The following is a 21,517-nucleotide window of genomic DNA, read 5'->3' as shown; positions in this document are numbered from 1 at the left end:
CACACGATCGGAATTTCCAACAATTTTGTTGTCGGAAAATTTGAGAACCAGCTCTCAAATTTTGTGTGACAGAAATTCAGATGGAAAATGTCCGATGGAGCCTACACACGATCAGAATTTCCGACAACAAGCTCCTATCAAACATTTTCCATCGGAAAATCCTATCGTGTGTACAGGGCAGTAGAGGTTAGTTTGTTCGAGAAAGAATTTCCATCCAGCTCCTTTTTTCTGTCACTGTAGTAAAAAAAAAAACATGAAGAACTTTCTTATGCCGAGTACACACGACCGGACTTTTCGGCATCAAAGGTCCGACAGAACGAATCTGTCAGACAATTCGATCATGTGTGGGCTTCATTGGACCTTTTCTGTCTAAAAATCTGATGGACCTTAGAAATAGAACAAGTTTCAAATCTTTCCGACGGACTCGATTCCCATCGAAAAATCAGTTCGTCTGTATGCTAGTCCGACGGACCAAAAATGACGCAAGGACAGCTATTGGCTACTGGCTATGAACTTCCTCATTCTAGTCCGGTTGTACGTCATCACATTTGAAACAATCGGACTTTGGTGTGATCGTGTGTAGGCAAGTCCGTTTCGTTGGAACTCTGTCGAAAAGTCCTTCGGAGTTCAGTCCAACGAGAAGTCCGCTCATGTGTACGTGGCATTAGCTCCTTTTTCCTAAGAATTTTTGTTCAAAATCCACCATCTATGGCCAGCTTCAGACCATTATCATGTTTGATTTCAAGATTGATTGCAGCTGATTTCAGGATCAAGCAGGTAAATTTATTCTACATTAATTTTTAGCTTGCTGGGGAAAAAAAAATAATTTCACTAAATCGCTAAGATTCTATTAATTTACATTGAGATTTTTCCTGTATAACAACTCTTGGCCAGTAAAAGAGCATCCTAGTTAAATAGCAGTAAAGATATTTTCTTTTTTTTTTAAGTGCTTTAGCATAAATAATAAAAGATTGCTGGATGTGAGATGCACAATTTGGGTAAGTACTATATTATTTACTATTTAGTTCTATACTATTTTTCCTCATACATTAGATACAGTCTCCATCAGTTGTAATAGTGATACAAATGTTAAGCCCTTTGAATCACCAAGATTATATGTGCTATCAACTGGATCATGGTTGTTTAATAAATCAATCTTTCTCTAGTGATTGTTGCATTGGAACATATATAAAGACAGTGACCTTTCTTGAGCAAAATGCATGCATAATACCTATACAATGCATGGCATGGGAATGAACCAATGAATTATGGTGAAAGTAAGCCTTTATTGTCCCTGAAACAAATACACATAAACCACATGTGCAAAATAGTTTACATGCTTGATGCAGGAGAGACTAAATGACCTAAGCAGGTCTTTTAGAACATACAGTGAGGGGAAAAAGAATTTGATCCCCTGCTGATTTTGTACGTTTGCCCACTGACAAAATGATCAGTCTATAATTTTAACGGTAGGTTTATTTTAACAGTGAGAGACAGAATAACAACAAAAATATCCAGAAAAAAGCATTTAAAAAAAATGAATTGATCTGCATTTTAATGCGTGAAATAAGTATTTGATCCCCTATCAATCAGCAAGATTTCTGGCTCCCAGGTGTCTTCTATAAAGGTAATGAACACTCTTTTAAAGGGACCTGTATAAAAGACACCTGTCCACAGAAGCAATCAATCAACCAATCAATCAAATTCCAATCTCTCCACCAAGGCCAAGACCAAAGAGCTGTCCAAGGATCTCAGGGACAAGATTGTAGACCCACACAAGGCGAAATGGGCTGCAAGACCATCGCCAAGCAGTTTGGTGAGAGGGTGACAACAGTTGGTGCGATTATTTGCAAATGGAAGAAACACAAAATAACTGGAGAATCTTGTCAATGATCTCAAGGCAGCTGGGACCATAGTCACTAAGAAAACAACTGATAATGCAATAGGCCCTGAAGGACTAAAAATCCTGCAGCAAGGTCTCCCTGCTCAAGAAAGCACATGTACAGGCTGTCTGAAGTTTGCTAATGAACATCTGAATGATTCCGAATAGAACTGGGTGAAAGTGTTGTGGCCAGATAAGACAAAAATCGAGCTCTTTGACATCAACTCAACTCGCTGTGTTTGGAGGAGGAGGAAAGCTGCCTATGACCCCAAGAACACCATCCCCACCGTCAAACATGAAGGTGGAAACATTATGCTTTGGGTGTGTTTTTCTGCTAAGGGGACAGGATAACTTCACTGCATCAAAAGTACGATGGACGGGGCCATGTACCATCAAATCTTGGGTGAGAACCTCCTTTCCTCAGTCAGGGCATTGAAAATGGGTTGTGGATGGGTATTCCAGCATGACAATGACCCAAAACACATAGTCAAGGCAAAAAAGACATGGATCAAGAAGAAGCACATTAAAGTCCTGAAGTGGCCTAGCCAGTCTCCAGACCTTAATCCCATAGAAAATATGCTGAGGGAGCTGAAGGTTCAAGTTACCAAACATCAGCCTCTAAATCTTAAAGTGATTGTAAATTCTAGTTTAAAAAAAATAACAAACACATTATACTTACCTGCTCTGTGCAGTTGGTTTTGCACAGAGTGGCCCAGATCCTCCTATTCTCAGGTCCCCCTTCAGCTCTTCTGGCCCTTCCCTCCTGTTGAGTGCCCCCACAGCAAGCAGCTTGCTATGGGGGCACCCGAGCTGAGTCACAGCTCCGTGTGTCCATTCAGACATGGAGCCATGACCTGGCCCTGCCCCCTCTCTCTCCTGATTGGCTGCTGCTGTCTTAGCCAATGAGGAGGGGAGTCCCGGGCATCTGAGAAACTCCTACAACATCGCTGGACAGAGATGGGGCTCAGGTAAGCATTAGGGGGGCTGCTGCACACCAAAGGCTTTTTTATATTAATGCATAGAATACATTAAAATTAAAAAAAACTTCTGCCTTTACAATCACTTCAATGACTTGGAGAGGATCTGCAAAGCAGAGTCCCTCCTGAGATGTGTGCAAACCTGGTGGCCAACTACAGGAAACGCCTGTCCTCTGTGATTGCCAACAAGGGTTTTGCCACCAAGTACTAAGTCATGTTTTGCGAAGGGGTCAAATACTTATTTCACTCATTCAAATGCAAATCAATTTATAACTTTTTTTGAAATGCGCTTTTTCGGATTTTTTTATTGTTATTCTGTCTCTCACTGTTAAAATAAACCTACCATTAAAATTATAGACTGATCATTTCTTTGTCAGTGGGCAAACGTACAAAATCAGCAGGGGATCAAATACTTTTTTTCCCTCACTGTAAATGCTTATGTGCTAATGTGATATGATCAATAAGATGATCACAGCTAATATGTCTTATTTGTTGTATTCACAAAACATTTAAGAGTCTAGTCTGCCATCATTGCCTCCCACGTATGGGTACTTTAACTTCTAATACTATTATTGTATAGCTAAATATATTCTGTTTTTAAGAATGAGTTTGATTAGTTTTACAACGTTAATATACAACAAATTGTGCAGGGGAGGGAGGCAGGCTCTCCACCTCAGGATTTTACATCAATACTTCAGAGGTAGACATGTTAAATGTTTACCTCTAAATAAAGCATACACATGGCAACAAAGTGCAACAGAGTTAGCTGTCGTACCAGTAATGGAGGTGACAATCACAGTATCACAAATTAGAGGGAGGAGAACTGCCCCCTGGTGCTTTTGATTTAGCCTAGGTTCACACTGGTCCGATTTGGCATGCGATTTGACATGTCGAGGTCTGACTGCACTGCCGCCTGACTTTGAATAGAAAAGAATAGAGTAGAATAGAATAGACACAATAGTATAGAAAAAAACAACAGAATGGAATAGAATGAAAATAACCATCTTCCTATTCTAATCAATTTTTTTCTATTCTATTCTAATTCAAATTGATTCTATTTGGATTTTGGGAAATGGTTATATTCTTTCTATTCTATTCTTTTTTAAATTATATTCTTTTTCTCTTTTTGTTTATTCTATTCTTTTCTATTCAAATTCAAATTTATTCCATTCGAAATTCGAATTTCGGAAGATGGTTATATTCTTTCTATTCTATTATATTCTGTTGTTTTTTTTTCTATACTATTCTGTTATTTTTTTATTCTAATCTATTTTTTCTATTCTATTAAAATTCAAATTGATTTTATTTGAAATATGAGAAATGGTTATATTCTTTCTATTTTATTTAATTCTATTTTTTTCTATTCTATTATACTCTATTATATTCTTTTTTTTTCTATTCTATTAGTCTATTCTATTCTTTTCTTATGTATTCAAATTCAAATTTTTTCTATTTGAAAATTGAATTTCAGAAGATGGTTATATTCTTTCTATGTTATTCTATTTTATTCTATTTGTTTCAATTATATTCTAGTCTAGTCTGTTCTTTTATCTTCTATTCTATTTTGTTCGGTTTTAGTCTATTATATTATACATTTTTTTTTATTTTCTGTTATATTCTTTTCTATTCTATTATTTTTTTCTATTCTATTCCTTTATTTTCTATTCTATCGTATTCTCTTTGGAAATCGGAAAACTATTCAAATTCAAAAAAGTTGCAAATTCGAATTTGAAAACTATTTGAATTTGAAAACTATTCGAATTAGAAAACGATTCGAAAATGATTTGAATTTCATACGAATTTCGGATTCGTTTAAATTCGATACTTTTGTAATTTGGAAATTCGGATACATCTGAATGTCTGAAAAATGAAAATTCATCGGAACGAAACGAACCGCGCATGGTTATAGGAAGGATTGAAGGTAAGATGAATTTGGAAATTCTATCCAAGTACTAAGATACTCCCGCCTTGCACAATCTCAATTTAAAGCATCACAATCTTCTTCTTTGCACAAACAGATAGAGGCGACCAAAGTCGAACTATCCAAGTGCTAAGAAGGCACCTGGACACTGCCTTAAGAGGTCCAAATAAATAGATTCTTTTGAACCATCCAAGTTTAGTACACCTAATCTTGTTACTAACAGTTGCTCTGCAAAGCTTCAATCAGTTTAGCTCTTGTATCTCTATAACCCTTATGGACCAGAGCATTTTTTACATTGTCATTACTTAACCACTGAAGCTCCAGAAGGTTTTATCTTCTTCATGGTGAGGCCATTTTTTTGCTATTCGGCACTATGCAACTTTAACTGGCAATTGCGCAGTCATGCAACACTGTACACAAATCAAATGGATATATTTTTTTCGCACATTTACTTTAATGGCATCCCAGTCTTAGTCTGTAGGGTTCAATATTGAGTTGGCCCACCCTTTACAGCTATAACAGCTTCAACTCTTCTGGGAAGGCTGTCCACAAGGTTTAGGAATGTGTCTATGGGAATGTTTGACCATTCTTTCAGAAGCACATTTGTGAGGTCAGGCACTGATGTGGACGAGAAGGCCTGGCTCACAGTCTCCACTCTAATTCATCCCAAACATGTTCTATCGGGTTGAGATCAGGACTCTGTGCAGGCCAGTCAAGTTCCTCCACCGCAAACTCGCTCATCCATGTCTTTATGGACCTTGCTTTGTGCACTGGTGCGCAGTCATGTTGGAACAGGAAGGGGTCATCCCCAAACTGTTCCCAAAAAGTTGGGAGCATGAAATTGTCCAAAATGTCTTGATATACAGACGCCTTAAGGAGTTCCCTTCACTGGAACTAAGGGGCCAAGCCCAACCCCTGAAAAACAACCCCACATCATAATCACCCCATCCACCAAATTAATTTGACCAGTGCACAAAGCAAGAGGTCCATAAAGACATGGGGGAGTGAGTTTGGGGTGGAGGAACTTGACTGGCCTGCACAGAGTGCTCAATCCAATAGAATACAGTTGGGTTGAATTAGAGAGGAGAGTGTGAGCCAGGCTTTTTCTTCCAACATCAGTGCCTGACCTCACAAATGCACTTCTGAAAGTATGGTCAAACATTCCCATAGACACACTCCTAAACCTCGTGGACAGCCTTCCCAGAAGAGTTGAAGCTGTTATAGCTGCAAAGGGTGGGCAAACTCAATATTGAACCCTACGGACTTAGACTTGGATGCCATTAAAGTTCATGTGCGTATAAAGGCAGGCGTAATTGATCATTTTTATGTACTGATGGCCAATCTAATTTCCTGAGGCCCTTAAAATACCAGGACAGTACAAATTACCCCCCCCCCCCCCCAAATAACACCTTTTTGAAAAGTAGACAGTCTGAGGTATTTAGTAAGAGGCATGGCGAGTTTTTGAAAGTTGTATTTTTTGGCACAATTTTTGGGAATTTAAAAAATTAAATAATTTGTCACCAGTGCAGTATAGCGTAATCATATGACTGCTGTGCCGGTGATCAGGGACACTGACTGGTGATAGTATATTAAAAACTTGGCAGTATTTTTTACATACAGATGAGTACTGGGAGCCACAATCTGCTGTGTCCACGAGAGTGGGAGTGGCACGCTGAGTGCCCCAGCCCGCATGACGTACATGTACATGATCCAGCCTGCCGGTGCTGCCTGCCCACAGTAAATGAGTTGTGGGCAGGTGGCAGCTGGTTAACATAACAAAGTAGTACATGCATTGTATCTTTCTCTTTGCAATATTGTCTTGCATTATGACTATATAGTTACATAGTTAGTAAGGTTGAATAAAGACACCAGTCCATCCTGAGTGAGTGTGGGTGCGTGTCTACAATTGTCCCTATCCCTGTACATTGTGTCTCATTAAGATGCTCATCTATGATATTTTTATTTATTTAAGGTACCCATGTAACACCGTCAATTTACGCAGAGCTCCATACATACATCGCACACTCACATCGGTCCCTACCCTCAAGGAGCCCACAACTCACATTCATATACTAGGGCCAATTTTGGACAGAAGCCAATTAACCTACCAGCATGTCTTTTGGAGTGTGGGAGGAAACCGGAGTACCCGGAGGAAACAAGGAGAACATGCAAACTCTAGGCAGGTAGTTTTCATGGCTGGGATTCGAACCAGCGACCCTTTTTACCGCTATGCAAGACTGCTACCCACTACACCACACATTTTAATCCAAATATCGCATACATTATTGAAAATCTCAATTCACTATAGGCTTATATGGTATTTACCTCAAAAATAAGAATCACTTGATAAACACTGCATAATCCAGTGTAAAAGTCAATTCACAACAAAAGAATATATATATATATATATATATATATATATATATATATATATATATATATATATATATATATGTGTGTGTGTGTATATATACACACATTTGTTCAATAAGTCATGGTCTAGCCATGCAATATTTAAGGGATACAGTATATGAAAGTTGTTTGTTAAGGGATGTAGCATCAGCTACATCCCTTACATCCACACCGCTCTGCTCCATGCACTCCAAGCCTCGTTTTGGGAATATTCACTGCATGGACGTTTCCATCAACAACGGTTCATAGCGAGGACTTTATGCTCTGCAGCGCCACAAGCGAGGGAATTTGACAGCTCACAGCCCCCACCTTCTTGGAATATCCACACACACTGATGTGCCTGCCACTCTTCTCCCAAAAAGACCAGTGGAAAAGTGGAGGAACCATGACCTTGTTATCCATCCTGCTCTTGGGACGTTTTCACCTACAGATGTGCTCCTTTTATCTTCACTCATGTGAGTTGCCATTTGTCTGTTACTATTAAAGTGTTTTAAACTTCTACACTTAGAGGTGCCTCTCTTGCTTGTTTATTCTCAGCTTTGCTGGAATTTTGGCTTCTATTCCTACTTGGTGGCTGCCCTGAGTATATGGACCTTATTACTTACCCTTACTATGGGCTAACTTTTAAGGGTTATATTAGAGCTACAAGTGTTTTGCGCCTTTTATTTGTTTATATTAAACACGCAGAGCAAGTCCTAGATACAGTATCATTGTTGGCAAGTAAACACTGTAGAGGTGTACCTTTAGTGTGTTTAAATACAAGACACATGGATTCAAATTGATATATTGCTATAGTAACAAACACTTTCATAGCTCTGAGTGTTCCAGTAGAAACAAGGACACGAATCTGGGCTCATTCTAGCATCGTTTACAAAGAAATGCTACCTTTCTGCATTCAGTCTTGTAATGGACCTGCTGCTTTGGGGGGAGGAGGCTATAAAATAATCTTCAGAGCAGCAGAAAAAAATAACCAGGAAATAGTGATGATCTGGTTTTAGGGGTTTCTGCTTTTGAAGATTTATTTAAGAAAATAAACTTTACCAATTCAGGTTTGCATGCAGGTACAAGAAAAACATCATTTTTACAGATAAAGTCCCCTAGGTGAGAAGCAGCTTAGCTTGTTAAAGACATCAACCATGAATCCATGTAAATGAATATATACCTATTTGTGTGAGTTTTTGATTATTTCACTAACAGAACCCTGAGGTTCATCACCACAGGAATCATGCAAGCTGAAGAAAATGATATTCATAGTTTCAGCATGAGCACATACCACCCATCAAGGTGAAAGTAAATTCTCTATGAATATTAACACATCCATAAGAAGACCCTCAATTGTTTTCAGATTGAAATGTTTTACCTTTAAATACATCCCTAGGAAAACTACATTTGACCTACTTATATTAAGCACACTAACCAATGCAATTTCAGCTAAGTCTTTGTTTACTTACAACACTTTATTCTATGCATGTAAAATGATGTGCATATTTATCAGCTTATCATATAAATCTTTTCAAAGCCTTTCTACACAGGTAGAGCATGCAGAGACCAGCATGTCTGCAGATTATCCCGTGTTTGCTTCACACAGGGGTGTACTTTCACTATATGTGATAGAACAGTGGTATCTGGTATATGTCTTTGTGCCTGGTTTTAGCTGGTTATATTTTGGTGGTGAGAAATAATGGCATAATAATTCAGTTGATAATAGCTGTTTGTAGTATAGTGCTAATGACACCAGTGAGGTTAAAGTTTGGGGCAAAAGGGTAGTTTTTAAAAAAAAAAACAAAACAAAAAAAAAGCGAAATAGTACGCTTGTCACAAGTAAAACAATGGGGGCTGTAAATGCTTCTGTTCTTTCAAAAGTGCCAGGTGTCTGATTTTTATACTTTTCAATAAAACCAGTGGGAAATGAGTGGTTTGGTGCATTTTAAGTACATTTCAAAGTATAAAAGAAATCTGCTTTTAGTCTAGTGGGCTCTTGGCTTTTTCTTTGTCCCGAGATAGCAGGTAGTTATTCAAAACTTGATTGGATTGTTCATTGCCTCATTGACGACATTCCCACTCACATCCTATATAATCTTTGGACTGGAAATGAGGGAAAATCTTTTCTACAGGACGCAGATATATTAGCAACAATGGTTTGGTTTAGTAGAGATCGGAAGGGTTAGAACCTCTATATCTATAACCAGATTGGGTGTTTTCCCCTTACTGCCTGCGCAGTCAACAAGGTAAGAAGTCCTAACCCTTCTCTACTTTATCCAAAACTAGAAAAACACATGACCTGGAATCACACTTTTTTTGTGCAGGGATGTACATCCAACCATTATTTTTTTTTTCGACAGAATGCTTTTGTAACTGGATAATATAATATTGGCTTTTACACAGTTTTTGCTAAAATGATTATTTTACCAAAAAAGAGATTATAGGAACTCTTATCTAAACTAACCTATAGACAATTTAGTCTCAGTTTAGGAAGCGGATGGCTGAAAATGTACAAACAAGCTTATCCTCTAAACCTTACACCAAGAATTGTTGTCGGTGCTCACTTGGCTGATGCTACATACAGGTTGTACAATGCTGAGAGCAGCCACACAGCGCTGGAACACAGAGGTGCATACTGTATATAGGGCAGGGTTGCCAACCTATAATAAAGTAATTTGCTTGATTTACACTTAAAAAGTCAACACAGCATGAAATGATCAGCCCCTGATATTTACTAACAGTTGTAAAAAAATCATTGATTTTTACAAACTGTCAGTAAATTTACTGGCGGTTGGCAACCCTGATATAGGGGATACAGGCTACATACAGTTTATACAATGCTGACTGTGGCAAATAGTAAAGAAAATAGTTCCAGTGGGTTAGCTTGGCCCAGATCAACTATTTAAAGTGGAAAGAAAAATTAGGCTTTAAACTGAATGCCTGTGGAAGATGGTGCGGTGGTAGGGTGGGTTAAGGAAACATGTACTGAGAGAATATGGAGGCTTCAACTGATAATTTCTCTTTTGTTAGTTGTCTAGCTGTAACGTTGATCCAATAGCTTCAGCATTTATAGAGGCACTAACATAGAGCAAATACTCAGAGTAGAAGTTCTGACTTTACTATGACTTTTAATCTGCATGCTTGTTCTGGATCAGTGATTTAGAAAGTAAAAACATAGTAAATGTTTATACCTTCGGTCAGGGGCGTTGCTAGGTCTGCAAAAGATCTGGGGCTAGAGCCCATAGCAGCGGTCACCAAACTTTTTGCATGCCCGCGGGGAGGGGGGGGGTGGGACCAGTGGTAAGCAATTTTTCACGGGCGATGGCTGGTGTTGGTGGTTCAGTCATCATGGCATAATGGTTGATATGGTGTCAGGGTGATTGAGGTGCATTATTTCTATTGTTACATTCTAATATATAATGAAGTGGTTCAACACGCCATACTGCAGAATCAGTGGGAGCCCTGGGAATGTCACTTGCCACATCTCCTGCCACCAGATACAGCGTGTCACTTGCCACCGTCGCCTGTCACCAGATGCAGCATGTTACTTGCCACCGTCACCTGCCAATAGATGTGGATTGTCACTTGCCACGTCTCCTGCCACCATTTGCAGATTGTCACTTGCCACGTCACTGGCCACCAGATGTGGGTTGTCACTTGCCAACTGATGTGGATTGTCACTTGCCATGCCAGCCAGTGACACAAAATGTGCATTGACGCTGCATAGGTGGCAGGCTGACAGCACTGGTCCATTTAGTGAGACAAGGAGAGCGGTGATGTGGGGCGGGCAGTGAGAGATGATGTAGCAAGGGGGTCTGGCTGCAAAGTGGAGCTCCACGATGACAGGAAGCATGTGACCTCCACTCCACCATGCTGTGAGGGCGGAAGAGCACTGATTTGTGGCGGACAGTGAGAGATTATGTCATCTCTCTGCTGCTCGCTGTACCTCGCTCCCAAATTGAAGAGGCCTGGCTGTGAAGAGCGCTGTCATCTCTGCTCATCCGCCCGCTCGCTTCTTTCCTCTCCTCCGCCTCTCTCATGCATTCAGCCCACCTGCCCCAGCAGCCTCAAACCGCTGGTTAGGCAGGGACCCTGCGGTAAGAGACTCGGGGCTATGGGCCCCAGATTCAGGGCTATAGCCCCAATAGCCACCCCCTAGCAACGCCCCTGCCTTCGGTCTAAGGCCCTGACAATAAAGACCTCAACTATATTTGATGCTATAAAGATACTTAACATGTCAGGAGTACTTTGTGCCTGGAAAAATAGCCTGGAAAAAAACAGCCTTTTGGACCACCCCATGTACATTTACTGCAGCGGGGCAGCTTCTCTACGTGAAATCACGTACCTGTATGTGATTTCGATCTCCCCGGTCTGGGGCGCACTCGCGTGCCGCCAGCAACTAGCTCCCGCTGTATTTGGACACAGCAGGAGCCAATTAGTGAGTCCGGCAGACATCGGGCTCCGAGGCAGACAGAACGGTGGTCTGCCTATGTAAGCAAGGCAGATTCCCTGCCAGTGTCATTAGTACAGTTACAGTGCATATTATTTAGCACTGATCGCTGTATTGGTGTCACTGGCCCCCATAAAAGTGTCAAAAGTGTCACTTAGTGTTGGATTTGTCCACCGCAATGTTACAGTCCCGCTGTAAGTCACACCATTACCAGTAAAAAAATAAAATAAATAAAAATTCCATAAAATTATCCCATAGTTTGTAGACACTATAACTTTTGTGCAAACCAATATACGCTTATTGGGATTTTTTTAACCAAAAATATGTAGCAGAATACATATTGACCTATATTGAAGAAGAAATTTAATTTTTTACATTATTTTATTGGATGTGTTTCATAGCAGAAAGTAAAAAATATTAATTTTTTTTCACAATTGTCGGTCTTTTTTTTTATAGCGCAAAAAATAAAACTTGCAGAGGTGATAAAATACCACCAAAAAAAAGCTCTATTTTTGGGAAAGAAGATGGACATCAGTTTTATTTGTGAACAGCATTGGAAGACCGCGCAATTGTCAGTTAACGTAATGCAGTACTGTATCGCAAAAAATGGCCTGGTCATGAAGGGGGGTAAACTTGCGGGGGCTGAAGTGGTTAATGAGATATTGCAGCAGGGTTACCAACCATCAGTAAATTTATGAACAGTTTGTAAAAATCTGTAACTTTTACAACTGTCTGTAAATATCAGGAGCTGATAATTTATTATGCTGTGTTGACTTTTTAAGTGTAAACCAGGCAAATTACTTATTATCTATATTGTTATTGTTTTTATACTGTTTATATATTGGTTGTCTTAGTTTTTAATAGAAGTTATGTAATTTTTCAGGTTGTCAGTAAAAAAATGTGCTCTGTTAGTAAAATTTCCATGTTTTGTCAGGAAAAAATGCTGCAGGAGATTGACAACACTGCAAGAAAGTCAACATGTATAACGATAGAGGCAGCTCTGACCCCTATTTTTTTAACCACTTGCCACTTACCCACCATCAAATGACGGAGGGATGGTGCTCTTGTTTTGGGTGGATGTCATATGACGGCGCACCTGAACTGCGGCTCCCGTGCTGACGCGGCTCTTTAACCATGTGATCGGCTGTGTCCAATCACAGCCGATCACATGTAAACACGGAAGTGCCAGTAATTGGCTCTCATTGCCTCGAGAAAAGCTGATCAGCAGCATCTCCTCGCAGGGGACAGGAAGACAGGTAATCAGAGCACTGATCATCAGTGCCCTTATTACAATAAAGCGCCAGCAATCAGTGCCCACCAGTGGCAGCAATCAGTGCCCATTATTGATGCCAGTCAGTGCCCATCAGTGCCACCTATCTGTACCATCTATCAGTGCCCACCAGTGCCACCTACCAGTGCCCATCAGTGACACCAATCAATGCCAAATATCAGTGCCACTTATCAGTGCCCATAAGTGTGGCATATTAATGCCTCCTAATCAGTGCCCATAAGTGCCGCCTCATCAGTGCAGCCTCATCAGCGCACATCAGTGAAGGAGGAAAATTACTTATTTACAAAATTTAGCAAAAGATAAGAAAACCCTGCAGTGAATAAATTTCACCAAAAGAAAGCTCTATTTGTGTGAAGAAAATGATAACAATTTCACATGGTTACAGTGTAGCATGACTGCACAATTGTCATTCAAAGTGTGACAGCGCTGAAAGCTGAAAAATGGCCTGGGCCGGAAGGGGGTGAAAGCGCACATTTAACATTTAATAATAAATATTTAAATGTACTTAAAAAATGCAGTTACTGTTGGGGACCAAGAACAACCACTTTCAAGCCTCTCTACAGCAGAATTAAGAATGGGAGAGGAAGAAGCAGAACGGGAAGCCAATCTGTTTTGTTGCAGTGTTCATGTGCTAACAAGAAATATGCCGACAGGAGGAGACAGCAGAGTGACAATGCACTCAGTTCATCAGTCTACGGCTTCTCTTTCATTGTCTAGTCACAATCTGAGGGAGGGATAAGACTGTATTACTTAACCGCATTAGAGAAAAATCTCCTGTACTTCATAACAGGGCTGTGCTTTGTGACAGAACTGTTACAATTTCAGGAACAGATGGACAGAAATACACATCCTTTAGTGAGTAAAACATTTAATGATATGTATTTTATCTGTTTTAAATATTTGCCTGGAGTTTAACTTTAGCTACATTTTAGACACAATCAAATGGCTGGTTCTGAGTGGACTTCTACAATCTTTTTGCTTTACACTAGTTTTTTTTTTTGTACAGTCTAATACTGCATGGTTTTTGACACCCAGGTTTCAGTTTTTCTTTATTTTACCTATCTGAATTATCTCTTTTAAATACGCAACTTAGGTTTAAAAGATTTTCCTAAATGCTAAAATAATATCCTCTGGACCAAGGTACAAATTGCAGAGTGATTTAATTTCTGTTATACTCAGATGCCAATATTTAGTGAAGGGTGTTTGTACTACACAAACAATGACTTCTTAGGAGGCTTTCATCTGTGGCGCTCATGAATTATTTATAGTCTGAGCTAAAAATGCATTTCCATAAAAAGTAAGAACATTTCTTCAACAGTTTATGTGCAAAGAATACATTAGAAACGTGAAAACCCACCATACTCTGGGACCTGCCCTGTTCCACGCTTTAGTAACAGCTTTACTCTTCTTCCTCCAGATTTAATGAGTTCTATTGCTCTAGCATGTGTCATGTCTCGTGTGCTTTCCCCGTTGATTTCTATGATTTGATCACCGACCTGCCAAGTAGAAATAAAGAGATCAAATAAAAGCAAGAAGTTTAATAAAATGTATGTTTTCAAAGAATAACATTTTGCTCAACATGTTACAAAATGACATTTTAGTCATGCATCAAGGCAAACGTACTGTGATAGCTTAGACAACTATATCTCTGATAAACTATATAATTCAAGATAATTAACTAGAGCTTTAGAAAGTTCAGCTGTACAATACAGTTGTCAACAGCAATGTGATACAACAAACTATTGCAATGCTTTCAATCTTTTAGCTATGCTTTCATCTATTGTACACCAAGCTGGTGGTTGATTTTCAAGTTGCGATGTAACAGGCTCTTGCAATGCTTTCCATCTCATTTATAGCACACCAAGCTGGAGGCTAATTTTCAAGCTGCGATGCAACAGGCTTTTGCAATGCTTTCACTCTCATCTTTAATGCAAGGATCTAGAGGCGGATTTACAAGTTGAGATGCAACAGGCTCTTGAAATGCTTTCCATCTCATCTATAATATATCAAGCTGGAGGCTGATTTTCAAGTTGAGATGCAACAGGCTCTTGCGGTGCTTTCACTTTAATCTATAATGCACCACGCTAGAAGCTGTTTTTAAAGTCGAAATGCAATAGTCTCTTGCAATGCTTTTAATCAAATCTAATCTCTACACCAAGCTAGAGGTTCATTTTTAAGTTGAAATAAAATTGAAAGTTCTGCAAATGTTTATAAGCATTGAATGCAGGGTTCCTGCTTTACTGTAAGTAGGGATGAATTTGCCAGGCCTATGTTTAAGGGTCAGTGGGGGCTATTTAAGTGCAAACTACAAGTGCAAAATGCACTTGAAATTACACTGAAAGTGCACTTGGAAGTGGAGTCGCTATCGATCTGAGGGGGACATGCAAGGAAAATAAAAAACAGCATTTTAACTTGTACATGATTGGATGATAAAATCAGCAGAGCTTCCCCTCATTTCAGATCTTCCCCTCAGATTTACAGTGACTGCACTTCCAAGTGCACTTTCAGTGCAATTTCAAGTACACTTTGCACTTGTAGTGCAAAGTGGATTTGCCTTTTGTAAATAACCCCCAGTATGTTGTTTTGTCATCTGGAACCTGGCAAAGTCATTTGTTGCCAACGCAACCAATATTACCCACGCTACCCATACTCCAAATACAGCTGCTGTACAAAAACACACAAAGTGTTTGTTTAAATATTAAAAAAATACAGTCAAATTTTTGTAAACAGACACTTTCAATAAATTTTATGTGGACACATTTATCTGGACATTTTGATTTTTTTACCACAAATATGTAGCAGAATACATATTGGCCTAAATTGATGAAGAATTTTGATTAGAATTTTTTTTTACTGGGTGTGTTTTATAGCAAAAAAGTAAAAGTAAAAAATATAGTTTCTTTTTCAAAATTGTCGCTCTTTTTTAGTTTATAGCGCAAAAAATACAAACTGCAGAGGTGATAAAATACCACCAAAAGAAAGCTCTATTTGTGGGAAAAAAAAGGACAACAATTTCATTTGGGTACAGCGTCGCATTCGGGCCTTCACACGGGGGCTGCAGAAGAGGCAGTTTACAGGCACTGTTCAGGCGCTATTTTTAGTGCAAAAGCGCCTGTAAAACGCGTCAGTGTGAAAGTGGCTAAAAAGTGTAAATGAACTAATAAAATTAAGATTTGATATGCTATTTGGAACATTTATGTTACTTTTGCCTAAGTAGTACCTTGAAAAAAATGACCTTATATCCTAAATTCCTTCAGAAAATTAGCAGTGATTTTCCTGGTATGTGAGTGTGCTGTATATCTGCATTGTGAATTCTAACGTACTGCATTTCTTTATTCTAATCTAGGAAAACTGGAGTGAGATTTGGTGATGTCACCACTGTGCATCTCTTTGCTCCCCTTGCTGTTCTCCTCAACTCATGAAGAAGCAAAACCCTGCATTTACAAAGAAAAATAGTGTGCAAATGGCATGGTAAGTCATTAATGGAGGGAAAAAAATCTGCTGCAGGAAGACTATAAGCAATACTGGCAATTTGTCCTTGGCCCTTCTGCCTGCTTTTAGAAACCTGGTTCACACTGATGTGGCTCTGTGAGCCATGTTTTATGCAGGCACAGCAGCCTATCTGTTTAAATGGGCTGCTGTGCCTCCTGAAACACAGGGAAAAAGTTCCTGAGAGAGAGATTTCCAGCATGTGCAGCATGCCTTTAGCATTAATGGCACCAGCACACATCTCCTGTGGTTTTCTGTACAGGTGGTTGCGGCTTCTGGAACAGATGAGGACCTGCATCGGCAATCACCCACACAGATGTGAACCAGCTTTAGAGCTTTTACATTACAGGACTTACTGTATTTATTGGCGTATAACACGCACCTTTTCACTCTGAAAATCGAGTGCAAATAGTGTGTGCGTGTTATACGCTGATACTGCAATTTGGGCTGCCTAGGAGGGAACGGGGAGGGGGCCGGAACGAGAGCTGTCAAATTGCATACGGCGAGAATCTCCTGTTTACTCAGCAGTAATCTGTAATAGGAAGTCCAGTCTCCTGGGCCAGCATTGGACCAGTGTTCTGTCTATCATAGAACTTGATCCAGGAGGCGAGACTTTGCATTAAAGAGTCCGCCGAGTAAACAGGAGAGCCTTGCTGTATGTAATCTGACTGCGCCCATCCCGCCCCCCTATCGTCCCCTCCGAGGCAGCAGTAATCTGAATTGAGGCTGCGGGTGGGCATTGATCAGGCTGCATTCATGGCAATAGTAAGGCTGCATATGGGCATTGATCAGGCTGCAGATGGGCAATGGTGAGGCTGCATTGATGTGCACTGACCCTTATTTTCCTTCAAAGTTCTTTGTTTAAATTTTTTGTTTTTTTCCTGAAACTTCCCTCCTAAAATGAAGGTGCGTGTTATATGCCGATTAATACGGTACCTCTTTAAGTTAAGTCTTCAATTGCTACGTTGCAAAAAAACTCCAAAAACCAAAAACAAACATTTATTTTGATGCGTAAATATGATGATAAATATGATAAATATATAAATATAAAATAAATAAATATGATAAATATGATCGGTACATATTTATTGAAACTATGTTTGTGCTTCATTAAATATAATTTTAGGTCATCCTATCCACGAATACCCAAGGTACACACTCCTTATTTCCATTTCACTTCACATTTGCAATGTTATTACCTTTATTAAATAACACAGAAAATGTAAAAAAAAATCTCTATAGCTAGTAACGAACCACTGGAACAATGTCTACCTCATAAGCACAATTCTTTTACTCTGCACAAGCTAAAGACACACAGTGAGATGAGAAGAACTGACATTTTGATCTAAGTGTATTGAAACAGTATAATATGATTATTCCTTGTTTCTTTCACACAACTGAACTATGACAGATATTCATATCTCATTTGTTTATGCTGTATCTTCAAACAAGAATATTGATGCCATTCTACACGAAAGTGGCATAGATACAGTTTCTAGCATGATGGGAAGTTAATGATGTGACATATCTGCCTTTGGATGTATTTATTTCTTTTTTATCCTGTTTTTCTGTACTAGATTCTCTTTTAGAAGTTTTTAGACTCTAAACTCACCAAATTTTCTTTTAAAAATTGCTGCCTAATAACTAAAGAGAAATACACAAATACATAAATGATATTAGGTTTGGCTGGCTACCTCCAAAAGAAGATTCCGCTATAGAGATAAAGTGATTACAGATGAGGAAATTGGCCTGGGTTTTGGTTCACAAGACAAACCACAAACCCAGCCGGGGAGCTGCATATCCTGAGTATCTTGTAATTCTTTAACTGGCCTTTTTCAAGGCTAATTTGCAAGCTTTAAAAAATAAGGCATGGGTAGCTCAGCACTGCAATGGGGGGACATGTATCAATGCAACAAATTTTCACATAATACTGTGCAACCTGGAAATGGTCTTTTAATGTGGCTTAAGGAGCAGTATTAAAAATACATAAATAATTTACAATATGCTTGGGGAATGCCTTAAACCTACACACGAAAGTGCTCATCAGTATGGTATGGTATTTTAAAAGCGGCTTAAAAAAATACTACTATTAAATGACAGTTCTCCACCATATTTTGTTTGTAAACCTGAGGGGATATGAGTGATGTCTTGACCATATTTGGTTAATGGCATCACCCAGGTCCTCAGGCTGGTTTTAATAAAGGATATTATATACCCCATACTCATTCATGAGATGGATGGGTATTTAGAGACCCCCTTGTTCTAAAGAGGGCTTTTAGATTCTCATAAGTCTCCCCTGTAGACACCCACATCCATCAGGCCATGTTGATGAGGACAATGGCCTCATTTCTACATCCCTGGTCCAGTGGATGGGGAGGTCTTCCAGGAGGACTCTTATCAAAATTTTTAAGCCTACTGTAGAATAGGGGGCCCCAGATATCTAACCATTTTCACTACACAAATAACTATGGGATACTTAGTACCCCCTGTTACTCAGTAAAAAAAAAGATAAAAAGTAAATAAAAACATCCACACCATAGAAAGAAGCTTTACAAAAAAAAGTATCCCCCCAAAAAAATAATGTCCCAAGATGTAAATCCAACAACATTGTGTAGCTATGTAGTTTCATTTGCACTAAAGACTAGATTGTGATAATATTTAAGAACACAATACACTAGAGAAATTGTTGTACACTATGTTTTTTAATTTATTTGCATGTGTTGTATGAACCACAAATGTATATTTTTTTATGTTGTATACTGTAGAACGCCACAGAGAAATTAATATAGGGAATAGTAGGTGAGCATTATAGAGTATTGTAAAAAGTATATGTAAATGCTATTGGTCAACTTTATTCTAGTGAAGTGCTTGCAGAGCACAATACTGGCATAATATCCTTAATGGTGTAAATTGCTTTTTAAATATGTTTTTCTTTTTCTTATATGGTCATGTTCTTTAGTAGGTGCAGTGATGGTTGGGGGTATGTGGTGCCAGCTAACGTAACCACAGGATCTCTGACGTGTACTATAGCAATGTGGAAAGAGGGTGATAATACTGCTGGAATAGAAGCAGTGGTCTTGCAGCATTGTTGGCTCTTTCCCAGAAATTAGGTAAGTGGATGAAAAATGGAAGGAAAAACAAAGATCAACTCTTTGGAGTTTATTTTGCAATCAATATGTGTGCATTTGTGGAGCTAAGTAAACATAATATGGCAAATTCCATTTTTGCTTGCATTTACTTTAATGAGGACTAAGGTAGGGAAATGTTAATTCAAACTGGAGATCAGCCTTAGCTGCTTGGCCCCATGCCTCCCTGTAGCTTATACTCATCTGCTCAGTCAGTCAGAAGCAAAAGAGGCATACAAGTTATGTACAATGAAGAACATAAGAATAAATCTCAGTAATCCATCCGCTATGTAGTATTATACAGCAAAAATACAATTGTATCAGTGGCAGAAAGGGAAAATATACTGAGGCATGCCTCATTATTACCAAAATCCATTTGTCACATTATTAAGGAACAGTAAACAAACCAGAGTGAAACGTAGTAAGTCTATATCACTGCTTCTCATACAGGGAAAGTGAGTGCAAGCAACACGGTTATTTTTTAGAATTACATATCAGGAGAAGTCTCTTGAGCGATGTCACCCTTACAAATGCTTCAACATTAACCATTTCAGCCCCAGAAGGATTTGCCCCCTTCCTGACTAGAGCACTTTTTGCGATCCAGCACTGCGTCGCTTTAACTGACAATTGCGCGGTTGTGCAACGCTGTACCCAAATATAATTGATGTCCTTTTTTTCACACAAATAGAGCTTTCTTTTGGTGGTATTTGATCACTTCTGCTTTTTTTATTTTTTGCGCTATAAACAAAAAAAGAGTGACAATTTTGAAAAAAAAACAATATTTTTAATTTTTTGCTATAATAAATATCCCCCAAAAATATATAAAAAACCTATTTTTCCTCTGTTTAGGCCGATATGTATTCTTCTACATATTTTTGGGAAAAAAAAGATCACAATAATCATATATTGATTGATTTGAGCAAAATTTATAGCGTCTACAAAAATAGGGGATAGTTTTATGGCATTTTTTATTTTACTAGTTATGGCGGTGATCTGCGATTTTTATCATGACACATCGGACACTTTTGACACTATTTTGGGACCATTGTCATTTATTCAGAGATCAGTGCTATAAAAATGCACTGATTACTGTGTAAATGACAATGGTAGTGTGGGGGTTAACCACTAGGGGGCGATGAAGGGGTTAAGTGTGTCCTAGGGAGTGATTCTAACTGTGGGGGGGTGGTCTTCAACACACATGGCAGCGATCACTGCTCCCGATGACAGGGAGCAGTGATCTCTGTCATGTCACAAGGCAGAACGGAGAAATGTTTACAAATGCATCTCCCCGTTCTACCTCTCCGTGACACGATCGCGGGCACCTAGCGGATATCACATGCCCGCATCACCACTTCTTAAAGGGGACGTACCTGTACGCCCTTTTGCCCACCAGTGCCATTCTACTGATGTATATTGTCGTGCAGCAGTCAAGAAGTGGTTAAAGAGGGAGGATAGATATCAAGCTTAGCAGTCACTTGTGTCTTGTGAGTCAAGCCAAGGGCCCCAAATTTTGGTGAATTTCTTAGGACAGTCCCTAGCCTCATAAGTTAATTTGTACAGTGGGAGATGTTGGTTTATAACTCATTTCCACAGACCAATATGTAGGGGATCAGCCCGAGTCCAATACAAGACTACCGTTTTCCGGGCATAATACAGCATTAGCCGTAATAATAGCTTAGACTTAGTAGGAAGCCCAACATATGCAAACACCCCAAGAAGACACCACCTGGGGCTGAAAATGTTGGAGTGCTCAAAGGTATCTGCAATAAATGCAGGGACTACTGACCAAAATGGCCTGATCCTATTACAGGACCCTACCATATGGATGAAGTCTCCCTGTTCCCTCTCACATTTATGACAAGTGGGAGATAGCTGCCTATTCATCAGAAAGAGTCTTTTTGGGGTATAGTACGTTCGGTGGAAATATCGTAGTTGTTTTAATTTATCTCTAGCAGAAATAACAGTAACGGTATAGGAGCTACAGACTT

General features: G+C 39.1%; 1 protein-coding gene across 11 annotated transcripts in view; it reads right to left on the bottom strand.

The window, feature by feature from the left end:
* Positions 1–21,517, bottom strand: part of MAGI2 (membrane associated guanylate kinase, WW and PDZ domain containing 2) — a 1,136,189-nt gene that overhangs the window by 27,400 nt on the left and 1,087,272 nt on the right. For all 11 annotated transcript variants that reach the window (XR_012242816.1, XM_073619581.1, XM_073619580.1 and 8 more), the window contains one exon: positions 14,273–14,411. Coding sequence is in view for 10 of the 11 variants with exons in the window: in XM_073619581.1 (XP_073475682.1) it covers positions 14,273–14,411 (139 nt within the window). In the remaining variant the exon portion in view is untranslated. The remainder of the gene's footprint in view (positions 1–14,272; positions 14,412–21,517) is intronic.

This window comes from Aquarana catesbeiana, linkage group LG03 (assembly GCF_042186555.1).
Source record: "Aquarana catesbeiana isolate 2022-GZ linkage group LG03, ASM4218655v1, whole genome shotgun sequence".
Taxonomy (NCBI): Eukaryota; Metazoa; Chordata; class Amphibia; order Anura; family Ranidae; genus Aquarana; species Aquarana catesbeiana.
This window is presented reverse-complemented; position numbering and strand designations above follow the sequence as displayed.